This window comes from Indicator indicator, chromosome 4 (genome assembly GCF_027791375.1).
Source record: "Indicator indicator isolate 239-I01 chromosome 4, UM_Iind_1.1, whole genome shotgun sequence".
Lineage (NCBI taxonomy): Eukaryota > Metazoa > Chordata > Aves > Piciformes > Indicatoridae > Indicator > Indicator indicator.
The window spans coordinates 42592695-42606909 of NC_072013.1; the positions used below are offsets into that span (position 1 = coordinate 42592695).

Sequence of the window (14215 nt, forward strand, 5' to 3'; positions counted from 1 at the left end):
GACCCAAGATCCAGAAAACTTGACCTGAAAGCTGTTTAACAGCCGTAATTACTTCTTTAATCAACTGACAGTTAATAGAAATGCTTGGAGATACTAGAACTCATCCAAATTATTCTGTCTTCACCAATATCAATGTACTTCTGAGAAACTACAGTCTTTCAAAAACATCAAACTGCATGCCATCACTCAAGGTAATTAAACAGCCAAGTAAAACAAACAGCAAATTAATTTCTTACTACTTATAAATATTTACTGTTCAACACTTATTATTCCTTTGGTAGGTTGAATAATCTATGAAACAAGTCTAAGCGCAAGCTCCTAAGACTCTGAGGCAATCATGTTTCTAATAAAAATGTAAGAAAGTTTAACATTTGTTTGCAGACCTAAGTTCTCTTTACAATTTAGACTGTTTGAAAACACAAGTATCCTTCCTCAAGAAAGTATGTACTTCCTGAAGACTGAGCCAAAACCCCCCAACCTAAGAATACTACATCTGTTTTCTTGACTGACTATGGGGTTTTAATTTGTTTCACACCAGTTTTTCCAACAAATAATGGAAGAATATTAGTGTCCATATGCCTTTTACACACAAAAAAAGTTAATGCAGATGTTTAAGAAATATTACACATCACCATATGGTCATTTTCAATAGGTCCACAGAAAACTGCAAGAACCCACATTAGGCAGTTGACTTGGCGAATCCAGTTTGGACAGTGCCAAAATTTAACACAGTGATTTTTAATCAAACCACCCAGCAGATCTCTGCCACAGTATATTCACAACAGCACAAACATCGAGGTCAGCTTTTGTTAATGTTCAAAGTGGACTGCTACTCAAAAACTCCAAAATTTCTTTATTATTTAATGTAGCAGAGCTTGAAAGCATCTACCTGAACAAACCAGTTTCCTTAACATGTTTTCATGGGCCTAGTACTTTCATGGTCTCAAGAGGTTTTATAAAGTTACACAATCTTTGACAAAATCTTGGGAACAGAGGGCATCGTAAGCGTCCTGCGATTTCACAGATTCAATGATACATTCTTTCTTTGCCACACACAGCGCAGCAAGAAAATAATATTCTTTTCACAGATGAAAATAAATTCATATTAGACCACCATTTCTTGAGAAATGGTTCAAAACTTGCATTTTTAAAATTAAGTCATGGTATTTTCTAAATATCCACAATACAACTGCAACACCAATGTCAAAAGCTGGACTCTTGCAAAAAAAATCAGCTACCAAATTATAAGTGCTCCCTCCCTCAATTAACAAGACTGTATATAGTCTACCCTATGTAATCTTTGTATTTTGGAAGATTTTGTACATTATTCCAGTATGAAATGCTTAAAGGAAGCAAAGCTCATGAGCAGTGTCTTCTCTTTGGACAAAATAATGTTTGTGGACAAGTCAAATTTTGCTCATCAGGTTCAACAGTGAACAGCAAAATACGCCGTAAACATAAATTAGATTGTGTTTTCACCACTTGAGAAATACTTTTGACCTCCACAGTACAACAATTTTGAAAACATTTAGCATTATCAGAGATACCAGTTTATCCATGAAATGTTCTACATAAAGTAGTACAAAAAGAATCCCTAAAAAAATTTTTCACTGCACTGTGAAGTCTCTGAAGTGTTTTTAAGCCCAAATTCTGATAGGTATTTAACCATACCATAATAGCAGAGATTCAAAATAAACTGTTGAACATGCCAGTATCTTCTTTCTATATTACTGAAACACAGATATGAGAGTGTTTTAAGACAGGTCTGCAATTTGCACACAATGCCATGTAATAGTTATAACTTACAGCACAAACTGATTGCAAAACACAAACTAAAGTGCAATGCAACCAGAGCAACTATAAGAGACCTTCTAAGAGAAAGGCCAGGATTATTTTGCAATTTCGAGTCTCAGAATTTATTCTGCAAAGATTCTTGTCCATTCTCTTCTATTTCTTATAATTTTCGTATTTCAAGAGCAGCTTCTAGCCCCAGACAGAAATTTAACAACCAAACAAAAAAATACTGAACTACTGTACTTCAACACTGGTTACCGGTAATCTGATTAGGCCTCTATTTTAGTTAATAAAGGAAAATATCATTGCCTTTCTTAGCAGAAACTAGCTATGTTGAATATATTTCATTGTTACAGTACAGATAACACTGGCTTCATTTTCATCGAAGACAGCCATTCAATACTGTGAATATGCAAGATTAATGTACAGTACTCTCATGATCAAATTCCTGCTTACTACTGCAGTTTTCTCTGTAACTGGATTACAAAACACAAAGCCAAAGAAGTGATACTGAAAACAAGCAAACTATGCCTTTCTGTGGCTCTATGTACTTATATTCATATACATATTCTACTGGAATTTAACTTGGAGAATATGCTTTTACTGTCCAAAGCAGGAAATTCATATAATTTTTATTTTCAATCATATAATTAAGAGATTCATGTGACTCAAAATCAAGGTGCTGGAGACTTCATTTTATGAAAGAGCAGCGCAGTCAACTGAAAACATCTATAATTCTCTATCTTCCAGGAGGGAAACAAGAGTCTTCTAGCTTCTCTAATAACATAATTGAAGTAGGGGAATCTCGGAAAGCATGTTTACAAAATAACAATTCCATAAATAAAATGGAGTTAAACAACAATAAGATCAATTAAAGTAAGCTTATATTTAGATAGACCACATTTAATTCAGTTACCTTTGTATTGAACCAAATGTTTTACTTAAGATTTTAAAAAACAAACAAACCCCAACATAATTAAACAAAGAAAAGCATGGAAAAAATAAACCTAACAGCAGTAGATTACACTATAGAGTAATAGATGGCTTATTTTGAATTAATTTATACTTCATGTCTTCACATAGAAAGGATTCCTAATTTTTCATTGGATATAAATTATTTCAGTGTGTTTTATACTTGTTTCCCAATTATTTCTTTGGCTGTTCTACAAAAATCCAAACCATAGAAAAAAAAAAACCATCCAAACAAAACCCAAAACAACCAGTTACCCAACTTCACATATGCATCTGTCACAATACCTACACCCCCTCATTGGGATAATCTTTTTTCATAGTGAAGATCCAGTCTGCTGAACTAAGCAATTTTCAACTTTAAATTAAAAAGCAGCTGAATAAATCTGAAGCCCAGAAAGCCACCTAAAGGCTCTCTCTTACACATTCTTGATTAGCTAAAAAGTCCGAATTCTAAAGGGATCACTCTTTAAGATGTTATTTCCAGCCGTCAAATTGGTTTTATGTCAAATTTCCAGCATTCTTTTCAAAATCACTATTAAAGAATGGGACATTATATTACAATGTTGACCTTGCCAGTCCTGCACAGATCACAAGACAGAGAGAAATCACTTCCCTATTTCTATATTTATAGCTCCCACTTAAAAAGCCACAGATCATTCAGGGGGTTTATGAATTTCTCTTAGCAAGAAACCCACAGCAATCCTGCAGGAAAGCAACTCAGCAAGTTTATTTCAGCATAAGGTCTTCCTGGGATGCAGTTTTTCATACTGTCACTATCATCTATATTTTCTACATCTAAATGCATGAACCTTGCAAGTTACATCTCTAAGAAACCAAAAAACAGCTACATACCTCAGCCCATTTCTATCAAAAGAGATTCATGTACAGACTTTTAAAACAGCTGGGCATTTTTTGGAACATATCTAAGCCAGGAAAAAAAAAAAAAAATCCCACAACTGTTCCAAGAAGGTCACCACTACAAACAGTAAGACTAATTATATACTGATGGTAACACCAAAACACAGTATTTGAATTTGGTAAGATTAAAAATATCTTTACTGTCAACATCAATCTACTGGTGCATTATTCTATTAAATTGAAATTACATTGTTAGGTTATACAGCTAATAATCTAGTGCCTTGGTTAAAGCTTCATTAAAAGCTTAATACTAAACAGAAACAAGAACATTAAGCTCATTGACTTGATTATTACCAGTAGCTGTAGTACAAGAGCACAGAAAATAGAGTGAAGTTGCACACTTTGTAGTGTGGCAGGTCTTTACAATCACTACAGAGTGGAACGGGAAGGACCAGTGGCAGCACGGCAACCATCTCCAAGAATGTATATTTCCTTTCCAAACCCAGGAATATCTATTTATTATTTAGGAATACAGAGGGGGAAAGTGTAATCTGCAGCAGGCTCTGAACACCGACCTGAAGCAACTGAGGCTGTTCTAGTGATGAACACTCATGTCAATGTTCATCAGCTGCGGGTCAGTAGCACACACTACCAAGGAAGAGACAGAAGAAAGTGAAAACTACTCAAGCGTTACAACTAGAATATAAGAAGCCGTCTATACATACACAAAAGAGGAGAGTTTTACAGAGCTTTAAGAGCTTTACATCATTAAGGTGATGCTGACATGGAATACAATCGAGTTCATGGAAATAAAAGTTATGAAAACCAAAAGAGTAAGACAGTTCAAATACAAGTATGTAACAAAGTGTTTTAAAGGAGGCATCACAGGAAGTTGACAGGGAATAGTTACTTTGCACATCCTAAATGCTAATTTAGCCTCCTGGATCAGAATAGTGCCAGTGCCCTCTAATTTACACCACTTTTTCACAGTTAAAATAGCCAGCGGTCCTGCCTTCCACAAACTCAACTGCACAAATCTTGCTGAAGCTATGAAACAGAATAGGTCATAAAATTTGCATACACATTTACATGTTCTTAACTACTTCTGAGAATTCTGTCTGTCCAAGCAGGATCCTTTCCTTTCCCAGCATCCCAGGGTATATCCTAGGATTCCTGTTCCTGCACCTCAGGGTCCAGGAGCTAAAGCACCTTATCCTCAAAGAAAGAAAGCAAACAATTCTAGTTTCACAACTCTTGAATCATCAAGTGTTTTTATTGAAGGAGTTAAACTCATCTGGCTTGTTACTACTTCTTATTCTCTAGTTTGATATGCTGTGATATCTGAAATACTAGCTGAATGCTAGGCAACTTTGTATCAAGCAAAATATTGTAGTATCTACCCAGAAAACTATATTTTGAGATGAAAATTAATTTACATACATAAACTGCAGTTATTAGTTACAATATCAGAATCAAGTGTTCTCCAGCTTCCTATAGTGGTCACTGGTTTTATTTGGTTAGATGGCTTTTTTGTTGGTTTGATGGGGTTTTGGGGGTTTTTTTTGCTTTCAGTTTTTTGTTTGCTTGTTTGTTTTTAAAGGAATATTATAGGAACATCAGTTATAAATCTGGTAGCAGCTAAGAAGTAACCATATTTTGGGTGAGGAGAAACCAAGGTGAACAAATGGAACAAACTTTATGGCAAGAGAGCCATTAACAGCAACAAAGATAAAGAACTTCAGGGATCTAGAATTTCTGATGCTCATTCCCTATTTCACAAATGCTTTAAGCAGCATTCTGAGAAGCAGTTTCTTTAGAATGCTACTGCCAATATTCAGGGTTTTTCAACAAGAATACAAACATAAACACGCACAAGATATTCCAAAAGGCTAAGAATGTGCTTCATCTCTCAGTAACATTAAGTGGAATTTATTCTAAACCTATAGAAAGTATTCTTTTGCCCTTAATCACTAACAGCAGGTTACCTCTGATCATGCATTTTTATAAAAATCCCATAGTGACAAAAAAGAAACACCTACAGACTGCTTGAATTCATGATGTAGGTTCAGGACTGGTCCCAAAGAACAACCAACTTCATAATTAGCTCTTAGCATCTGCTGAAATTGCACAGACAAGGCAGAGGATACCATTAAACTCACGTGTCCTGCTGAGCTGTTGCTCAGGATAATTCCAGAGCAATCTGAGTGACAAAGTAACAATCAGATGTGCAAACAAAGCTCCTACAGGTCATACATTTGTCCTGAAGATTTGTTAAATCAGTGAAGGATCCAACTCCTTCAAACAGGAAAAAGACATTACCACTTTCTCCTAACTTCTTAAATGACAAAAGGATGAAGAACACCCACCTCTATCTTAAAACCTACTTCGTGTTAAAGAAATTACTATACCACAGATTCTTCAGTCCCCTCCAAAAAATTACCCAAAAGCAAGATTTTTTCAAAAAGCCATTAAACATGCATAGGCTTGATGGCAGTGAAACTAATAAAATATATGTTCAGTGGTTTTTCACTAAGAAGCGTTATATAACTTATGCCACAATTTTCGGCTGTCTCTAAAAGAAAACCTCCCCGAAGTAACTGCTAGAAAGTAACAGTTCTGTGCACTGCTTCCAAGAAAGAGTGACTTTATCCCAAGTAATTATTTATGAAAGGATGTATTTAGTACACACTAACTACACTTTTATCCCAAGTGTTGATAGAAGGGAGTTATTTAGGAATGATATACCAGAAAAAAAATTGACAAAACTATTAATCCACACCTTTCCACATACCAAGTATTTCCAGTGCAATTTCTACATGGATCTACATTCAATTCTCTCGTCAAGAAGCCTATGAGGAAGGCAGGATTTCCCCATACACAGAAGAACAGACTTTCAGGCTTCAGTATACAGGCACTTAAAAGTTCCACCACAGGCTATCTGCCTGTAACAGTTGGCTAAACAGCTTATGGAAAGCCACAGTAGGAAAACCCTTGATTATGTATAATTGTCTTCTACCCAAAATAGACAGAACTCTCAATTCAGTCCTCTATATTGCAAAAGGAACTTAACTTTACAAAACTTGCAGCTGTTTTGAGCTTAGGAAGATGCTAAAACCCAGAAACTTCTGTTGATTAATCTTCTAAACATAAGCTATTTTATGCTAAAAAGTTTTATTATAAATGTACTAAACACTCAAATATTTTATATTTGTACAAAAAGATACTTCTGCACCCCTGATACAGCAACCTCCTTAACAGCTTGCATGCACAAAAGTTAGCAATTTCAGATGCCCAGGTTACCTGTGCACCCTGTGGCATTTACAGGTATCACAAATAGGAATGTTGAGCAAGTTTTTATAAAAATTAAGCAATTTTATTTTTTGTTACTTTTGATCAAGAATCCCTTAGGTTTTTAGCAATATTATTCAGTGTTATATTAATATAATATATATATAATCAGTGTTATATTAATTTTATAACACTGACACATCTGTAAGACCCAACAAAATAATACTTTACCAATCATGCAGGTTTTCCAACTTCTACCATCTCGGATGCAACCAATAAACAATGCACGTGGTTAAAATATATTGTGTATTTCACAAGTACAGCATCTGCATTTCCTACCTGGTAACATGCCCCTCATAACAATCAGGTTTTGTTATTTAAGCAAAACAGTATTAAAATAACACGGTGTCTTTTCAACCCATCAAATCGTTTCAAAGCTACCTCATTCGTCACAAGAATGTAAGAATAGCTATGTTTGGTCAGACAAACCAATCTCAGGAACCACTTATAACCACATGGAAACAGGCAGCACCATGGGAATAGCATCAAATCAGAAGAAAAAAAAACACGCTAAATCTCCAAAAACTTGTAAATTCAAAGTACTCTGAGCCAGAGCTAATATCTTTGAATTTAGGGATGTTTCTTCCATTCACTCATCCAAACACTTTTTGACCCAAGAACATTTTACCATCTGTAACAGCCCCCTGCACAAAATTCCAGTAATTCCTGAAAAGCCAGTGTTTTTTTGAAAATATTTTACTTCATGTTTGCTAGCTGCTGAGACACTGATTCTTTCCTTAAGCTAACGAGCATTCTGTTTTCACTTAACATGAAAATGAATTATTTGCTTGTCAAAACCAAGGTGAAACCTATGCCATCATATCAACTGTTTCTTCAACTTAGAAACATCTCTAAAATTATTCCCCCCGCTTCGAACCTGCGAGTAAAACAAGCTACACTTAGTCAAATATTTCAGCAGTTTGTTTTTGCTACTTTTTAAATGCTAAAGCACACTGCAAGAGTGCATCTATGCTTCAAACGTGGTCTCATCTAGTTCAGATTAACACATTCACATGTTTGCATATTAACAACTACATGTAAAGTACCTTAGATAATCACCTTAAAGATAATAATCTGAAAGATTCCCTGGAAGATAGAAATTTTCAATTTTTTTAAAGAACATTCTATTGCAACTCTGCAGCATTTATGAGGTTCCCAAAGTTCATAAAAATCTTTTAATGAACTGCTCTTCACCTCCCAGAAGAAACAAAACCAAACCAAAAAGAAACAAGTGTGGCGTTTTTTTTTTTTAAAAAACACTTACATGAAGCACACGAAATAGTACATAAGAAAATGTTACCATGTCACTGAATAATAGTTGGGGGCAGGGAGGGGAAGCATTTGTAAAACTAGGAACTTCAGCTGTGCTACTAAAGCAGTCATTTTATAAGATAGAAAATACATTAATAGCCACATTAATCTCTATCCACGTTTGAGTTAAAAGGATGCATACTGTTTATACTGAACTTTTAAGTACTTTGTTCTGAGTGTTTAATTATTCTTCCTATTCATTACAACATTTGGAAGCAATATCCACTGTTGATTCTCTCTCAACACATTGTGTGCTTTTGAAGTATCCAAGTACTCAATCTCATTTCTGCCTCATTCAGAAAACGCGTAGAAACTGCACAATTGAGACCTTTATTCCGTCCAAGCGCTATCTGCCTGTAAACCCCAAAAGAAAACAGAACTGTTGATAGTCCCCCCAAAATTTAATGTTGTACTGACACTCCTTTATCTTCCTGTGAGAGTTTCAGTAGTGAATCTCCAAAGTGTTTTCCCACCTGTATTTTTTTCTGAGACTACTGAGATACCAACTAAAGGAAAACATTTTCTAACAAATACATATTATCCAACAATATGAGCTTGCAATAATTCCTCTACAGTGCATAAACATCTTAGAAAACACAGTCTGAACTTATTTCAGTAAAACACCTAGCGACAGCAAGGTCATTACAACAACAGATCAAAGTTACAGTATGAATTACCCACACTGTTACAGTGAAAAATATTCTTCTATATACAATCAATTCCCCCCCCTCAGAACTGAGGATAGATCCAGCCTGTTACTTCAAGCAAACCACACTATGCAAGGCCAGACTATCTCAATGCAGCAGACAGTAAATGCTAAACAAGTTACTGTGGCAGCCAGTAACACAAGTGAAAGGAAAAAAAAAATGTACTGTGGTTCAAATAGTGCACTCCTTATACCTGATGTTTCTGTAATAAGCTGATAGTGATTTGAACACACCGATTTGGCAAATTATGCTGCTTGCCTTGTGCACACAGAACAGCTGGAAGAGGTAGTGTGGAATTACTAATAGTTCAGATTCCAAGTCTGATGTGGATGAAGACTTGAGTCTACAAGACTTCAAATACAAAGAGTTGAGACTCTGTCAGTCGTATGTGATGTAATCCCCAAAACAATGAAGCAATGTGTACTTAAATTATAAAAATGTGTCCCATGCAGGTAGAACAAAAGAACAAGAAGTTCATTACAAGATCCAAGAAAGAAACTCTTACTGCAGATCATCTCTCCCCGCACCATCACCCCTGCATGCAAAGAGCACTCTTACTAGGGGTGGGCAACTCTTCCAGTCGCTTGAATTCTACTGGGAAATAAAGGGGAGTGGGTGGGGAAATGACTCAGGAACGTCATTAATTTCATACCATACATACGGAAGTATATTATGTGATAAACTCAAAACAAGTAAATAAAATCACATATTGCTAAATCATTTAGTTTTCTGTCTACTTTTTATAAAGCAGAATTTGCTAAATTGCTGGATTAACTTAGAACTTGTAATTACCAGCACTAGGAATTATGTTGAGAGCTTCCTGTCACGTTAAAAGAAAGAAGAAATTACCTGTGTGTGGAAAGCTGCATCTAAAACCATCCAACTCTCGTATTTCCATATTAACTAGCTACTATCACTCTACTGAAGTTGTGTTTTTGTCTCTTTAAACTCAGGAGGCCTCAATTACCAACAGTCTCACAGTATCACACAGATGAACACTCTCAACAGTTTAAATGGACAATACTGCTTTTGGGGGACCCAACTACTAAGGCTTGATTAGTTACAAAATATACTAGGACTTTACAACTTCTTGTAAACAGCAAAAAAACACAGGCCCGGTGAGCACATCTCTTGAAAAAAATATTCTCAACACATTCCTGCTGGATAGGCTGGCACTGTACAGGCAGGCATTAAAAATCGAAAGGTGATGCCCTCCCCCACTTCTATCATGGGCTTACAAAGTTATAAAAAACCCCTACCCTCATGCATACTCACCGTGCAGTGACTGCTGTCCCTTCCCAGGACCTGATACACACGAGGTAGAATGAATCAACACATACAGATTCAGGGTCAGAATTACTACAGCACATAAGCAACTGACGCAGTGTGACCACGGGTGACAAACGGAGATTACAAACAGAAGCTACAGATTTGGCAAGAACACACCAAGGTGTCTAGAGGCCACATGAGTCCACAACAGCACTTTTTCAGTCAGACAGAGCTTTTACAGACTTAGACCTAACTGAGCTTTAGAGTACAGAATGCAGTACTTATTTTTGAAGTAATAAACCCTTATTTAAAAGTTATTTTAAGATGATTTTGTTTGCTAATAAACAGCACTAAGCAACTTATTCATAAACATAGCACTATACTACTAAGACGCTAGAGAAAACAAAAAAAAACAGTTAATTGTTCCCTGCTAAAAATGCCTATCAATGTCCACCAAACTGATTTGACAAACTGCCATTCCACAAGGCCTTAAATGGTAAAATGGGCAGTAAGTAAAGGAAATGGTGAAACACCTCCATTTGTTTCCCATGGTGGTTTAAAAAAAACCAATCTCTTCTTAATTATAGCTGCAACAAAATCTGTGCAGATTACTGGCTTGTTATAGTCCTGAGAAGTCCTGAAAGAACTGCCCAGGCTCAGGTATAGTTCCTGGTTCTGAAATCTAAACGCTGGATCTTGCAGCATGCTATTAAGAATTCCAATTACAGTGCAATTTGATGAAATGCCACTTCAAGACAGTAAATAGTCACTCAATACAAAAAACACCAAAAATTCTTCAGAAGCAATTAAGTCTTTTGACTGCTACTGTTAACATTTCTGCCTCATAAAATAATGACTCCTACAAAGATACCTCACATTCACTGGATTTCATAATCTGTACATAAACTTCCTGTAGACCACACATACCTTTATTTTTAAGTACCAAAGTAATTATTAGAGGCATCCTTTCTACTACTAAACCCAAATATTAATGGCAAGAGATCTCTACTGGAACTTCAACACTTGCTCTCTGTCCTGAAGAATTATTGCATCTTTGTTCCTGACACAAAGTTCGTACTTTTATGTATGTTAAAATGACCACGCTGTAGGCCCACCAATTCACCATTCTTATGCGGTTCTCCCATAAGAAACCTCCAAAGAAAAGAGACTTTCTAGGAAGTGAGCACACGCTTGGCCTCTCTCAAAGCAGAGTGCCTGGACAAGTCTCCTACTTGAAATTTACCTGAACACCCTTTCCTCGTCCTCTCCAACAGGCACTCATGCCTCTTCGTGACTCCCTCTTTTAACCCCAAAGCAACTGCTCGCTGGGCTTCGGGGAGGCGCCAGCCCTCTTAGTCCCGAAGGCTCTTGCTCCCCATAACCCGCACGCAGGGCTGTGGAGGCCGCCGGCCCGGAGAGCCCCGGAGTCATTGTGCTACGGGAGATGATTGCAGCTGTCAAGGCGCAGCTCGCCCTGCCGCGGGCGGGCGGGCGGGAGAAGGGTCACCAGTCCCGCGCCGCAGCAGCGCCCGCCCGCCCTTCCCCAAACGTCCTCGGGCCCCGCAGCGCCAGTACGGGGAGAGGCCTGCGGAACAGGGGCTTCCTCCGGAGCCAGGAGCCCAGGCGGGCGCCATGCTAAAAACCAAAATGGCTGCCCCAGGGAAAGGAGCCCTCCTCGGGCCGTGAGGGGCTGCGCCTCCGCCGGCGGGCGACGCCGCTTCGCCCGCCGGACCTCGCCCAGGTCCTCGTTATCGTTCCCAAGCCACAGCGACCGGCTGGGCCTTAAAGGCCAAATGAGCTTTGCTCTCCCGTGCAGTTCTGCTCTCGCACCCCGTGCGCGGCCCGGTCACCGGAACCCACCGACCTCGTCCCAGCCTGCGCCTGGCTCCACACGGAGCCTGCTCTCGCCACCCGTACCTGAAGTTCGGCCCGCTCCACCTCCCAGTGCGCTCTCTCCATCTCGAAGCGTGCCCACTCGTGCTGGATGTAGTGCAGGATCCCCGGGATGGTGTAGTGCTGGGGCCGGGACAGCTCGGCAGGGCCCGCCGCCTCCTGACCAGCCGGAGCCGAAGGGCCCTGGGGCTGCTGCTGTTGCCCTGCTCCTCCAGCTCCAACCCCCACGCAGCCCCCACTCGACTGCAGGTTCATGTTCCCACCCGCCTGCGGCGGTGGCTGCTGCGGTCTCGGGGCGGCCGCCATCCCACCGCCTCCTCCGGCGCCGGGGTGCTCGTCCATTGTCTGCGGGGAGTCCTCCTCCTCGTCCCGCGGCGGGGGCCTGGAGCAGGGGCCAGGGAGGGGGTGAGCGGAGCTGGCTGGGGCGGGGAGGAGGGGGGCGGGCCGGGCGCGGGGAGTAGGAGGGGGAGCTACGCTAAGCAGTATCCGGGTGTCAGAGCAGCGCCGAGCCGCCGCCAGCCGCCATTACAGCCGCCGAGCCGTCGGCCCACCCACCCGCGGCCGGGCAGGGAGGGGAGCGGCGCGGCGCACGCCGGGAAATCGCTGCGCTCTCGCTCCGGCTTCCTCCACCCGGACGGGCAAGGCGTCGGAGTACGCATGTGCCTGAGGGGAGGTGAGCGCTTTGCTCCGGCGGCAGGGGAGTGGGTCGGAGCCGTCCCCCGGGGTTAATGTGGCGGTGCGCCGCCCAGGGAACGGCTGGGGGGCCGTCGCTGTTGTTGCTGTCTATCTCTTGTCTTTGTCGTGCTGCTCTCGCCCGCCCCGGGGCATCCCGCCGCCGTCTTGAGGAGGGGAAAGGCCCTGCCCCGCCTGCGACCCGGCTCCTGATGGGTCGGTGTCGGGGCTGGCGGCCCCTGTCCGGGGGCGGTGTGCGTCCGCTGTGGACTGCAAAGCGGAAGCGGTGGCGTTTCACTAAGGCGGCGGAGATCGGGTTTGGCGGCGCCGCGGCAGCTTCGCGCCTTAGGAGTGTCCAAATGCGCTGGAAGAGTCTGCGGGCGTACCGCTGGGCCGGGCCTGGTCCCGCTTCCTGGAGCGGCGTGCAAGCAGAACGCGGGGAGTTAAATCGCCCAAGTCCCTACAACTCAGCGCAGTTTAAAGGTCTTTAAAATAGATCGCTTAAATTTATGGCCTGTCTCTGGAAGTTGGCTAATCCCTTTTTTAAAGGAATCGTCATCTTCATGGTAGCTCAGTGGCAAGGCACGTGTATAACATACACCCTTCTCGATCAGAAAGGAAAGAGCCAATGTTTGCAGTTCAAAAGTCTCTTCCATGTGAGGCAGGTTTGGTAAGACATTACTGGCTTATTCTGTCTGGTTCAGTTTTATCTATGTTAGCAATGCGGTGTTTGATGCTGCTGTCCGGATAGGGTACCTCTGTTGCAAAACACTGCTCTGAAATGCAATATTTACAGATCATCATCACGTGCTATGTGAAATGATCTGTAGGTCACCCATTGCAAGTAAGGAAGTAAGGTAGGAGTTTGGGTTTACCTCTCCAAAATAGACTCATTCAGAAAAAAAAAAAAAACAACAAGAAGGTAGTTCCTTACACAGAGCTTATTCTTGACAGCTGGAATTGTGTTAGTTACTTAAAAAATAAATACCATTTGTCTCATTACTGGTGTTTCCTATCCAGTCCTTCCTTTCTTCTCCATTAAATAATTTCTCACTAAAATTTCCCTCCTTCAGTTTTCTTGATTACATACAGATTAGCCAATCGAAATATAACTTTCCGTCACAGCTGGCAAATTTTTTCTGGTCTACTGACACTATCAAATCATTACTAAAAATGAAGACTTACCTCATAAGCAGTTTAGCCTTTTATTTAGCTCCAGTCTTACAGGACATTCCTTATTCCTGAGCATATGAGAGTCACTGCAGTTTAATTCTGTTACTATATTCAGCCAGCATTTTGACAACTCAACAGCAAAGGAAAACTCTTTTTTTACTCTTTCCTTCCTCCCTGACTTCCCTAGATTAATAAGGCTGCATTTTAAAAATTCCTGA

At 40.3% G+C, this 14215-nt stretch overlaps 1 protein-coding gene across 2 annotated transcripts in view; it reads right to left on the bottom strand.

Moving 5' to 3' along the window:
- STRN3 (striatin 3) overlaps positions 1-12494 on the bottom strand; it is a 56758-nt gene extending 44264 nt beyond the window's left edge. For both annotated transcript variants that reach the window (XM_054400847.1, XM_054400846.1), the window contains exon 1: positions 12177-12494. In XM_054400847.1, coding sequence (XP_054256822.1) covers positions 12177-12494 — 318 coding nt within the window. The remainder of the gene's footprint in view (positions 1-12176) is intronic.
- Positions 12495-14215: the final 1721 nt, after the last annotated feature.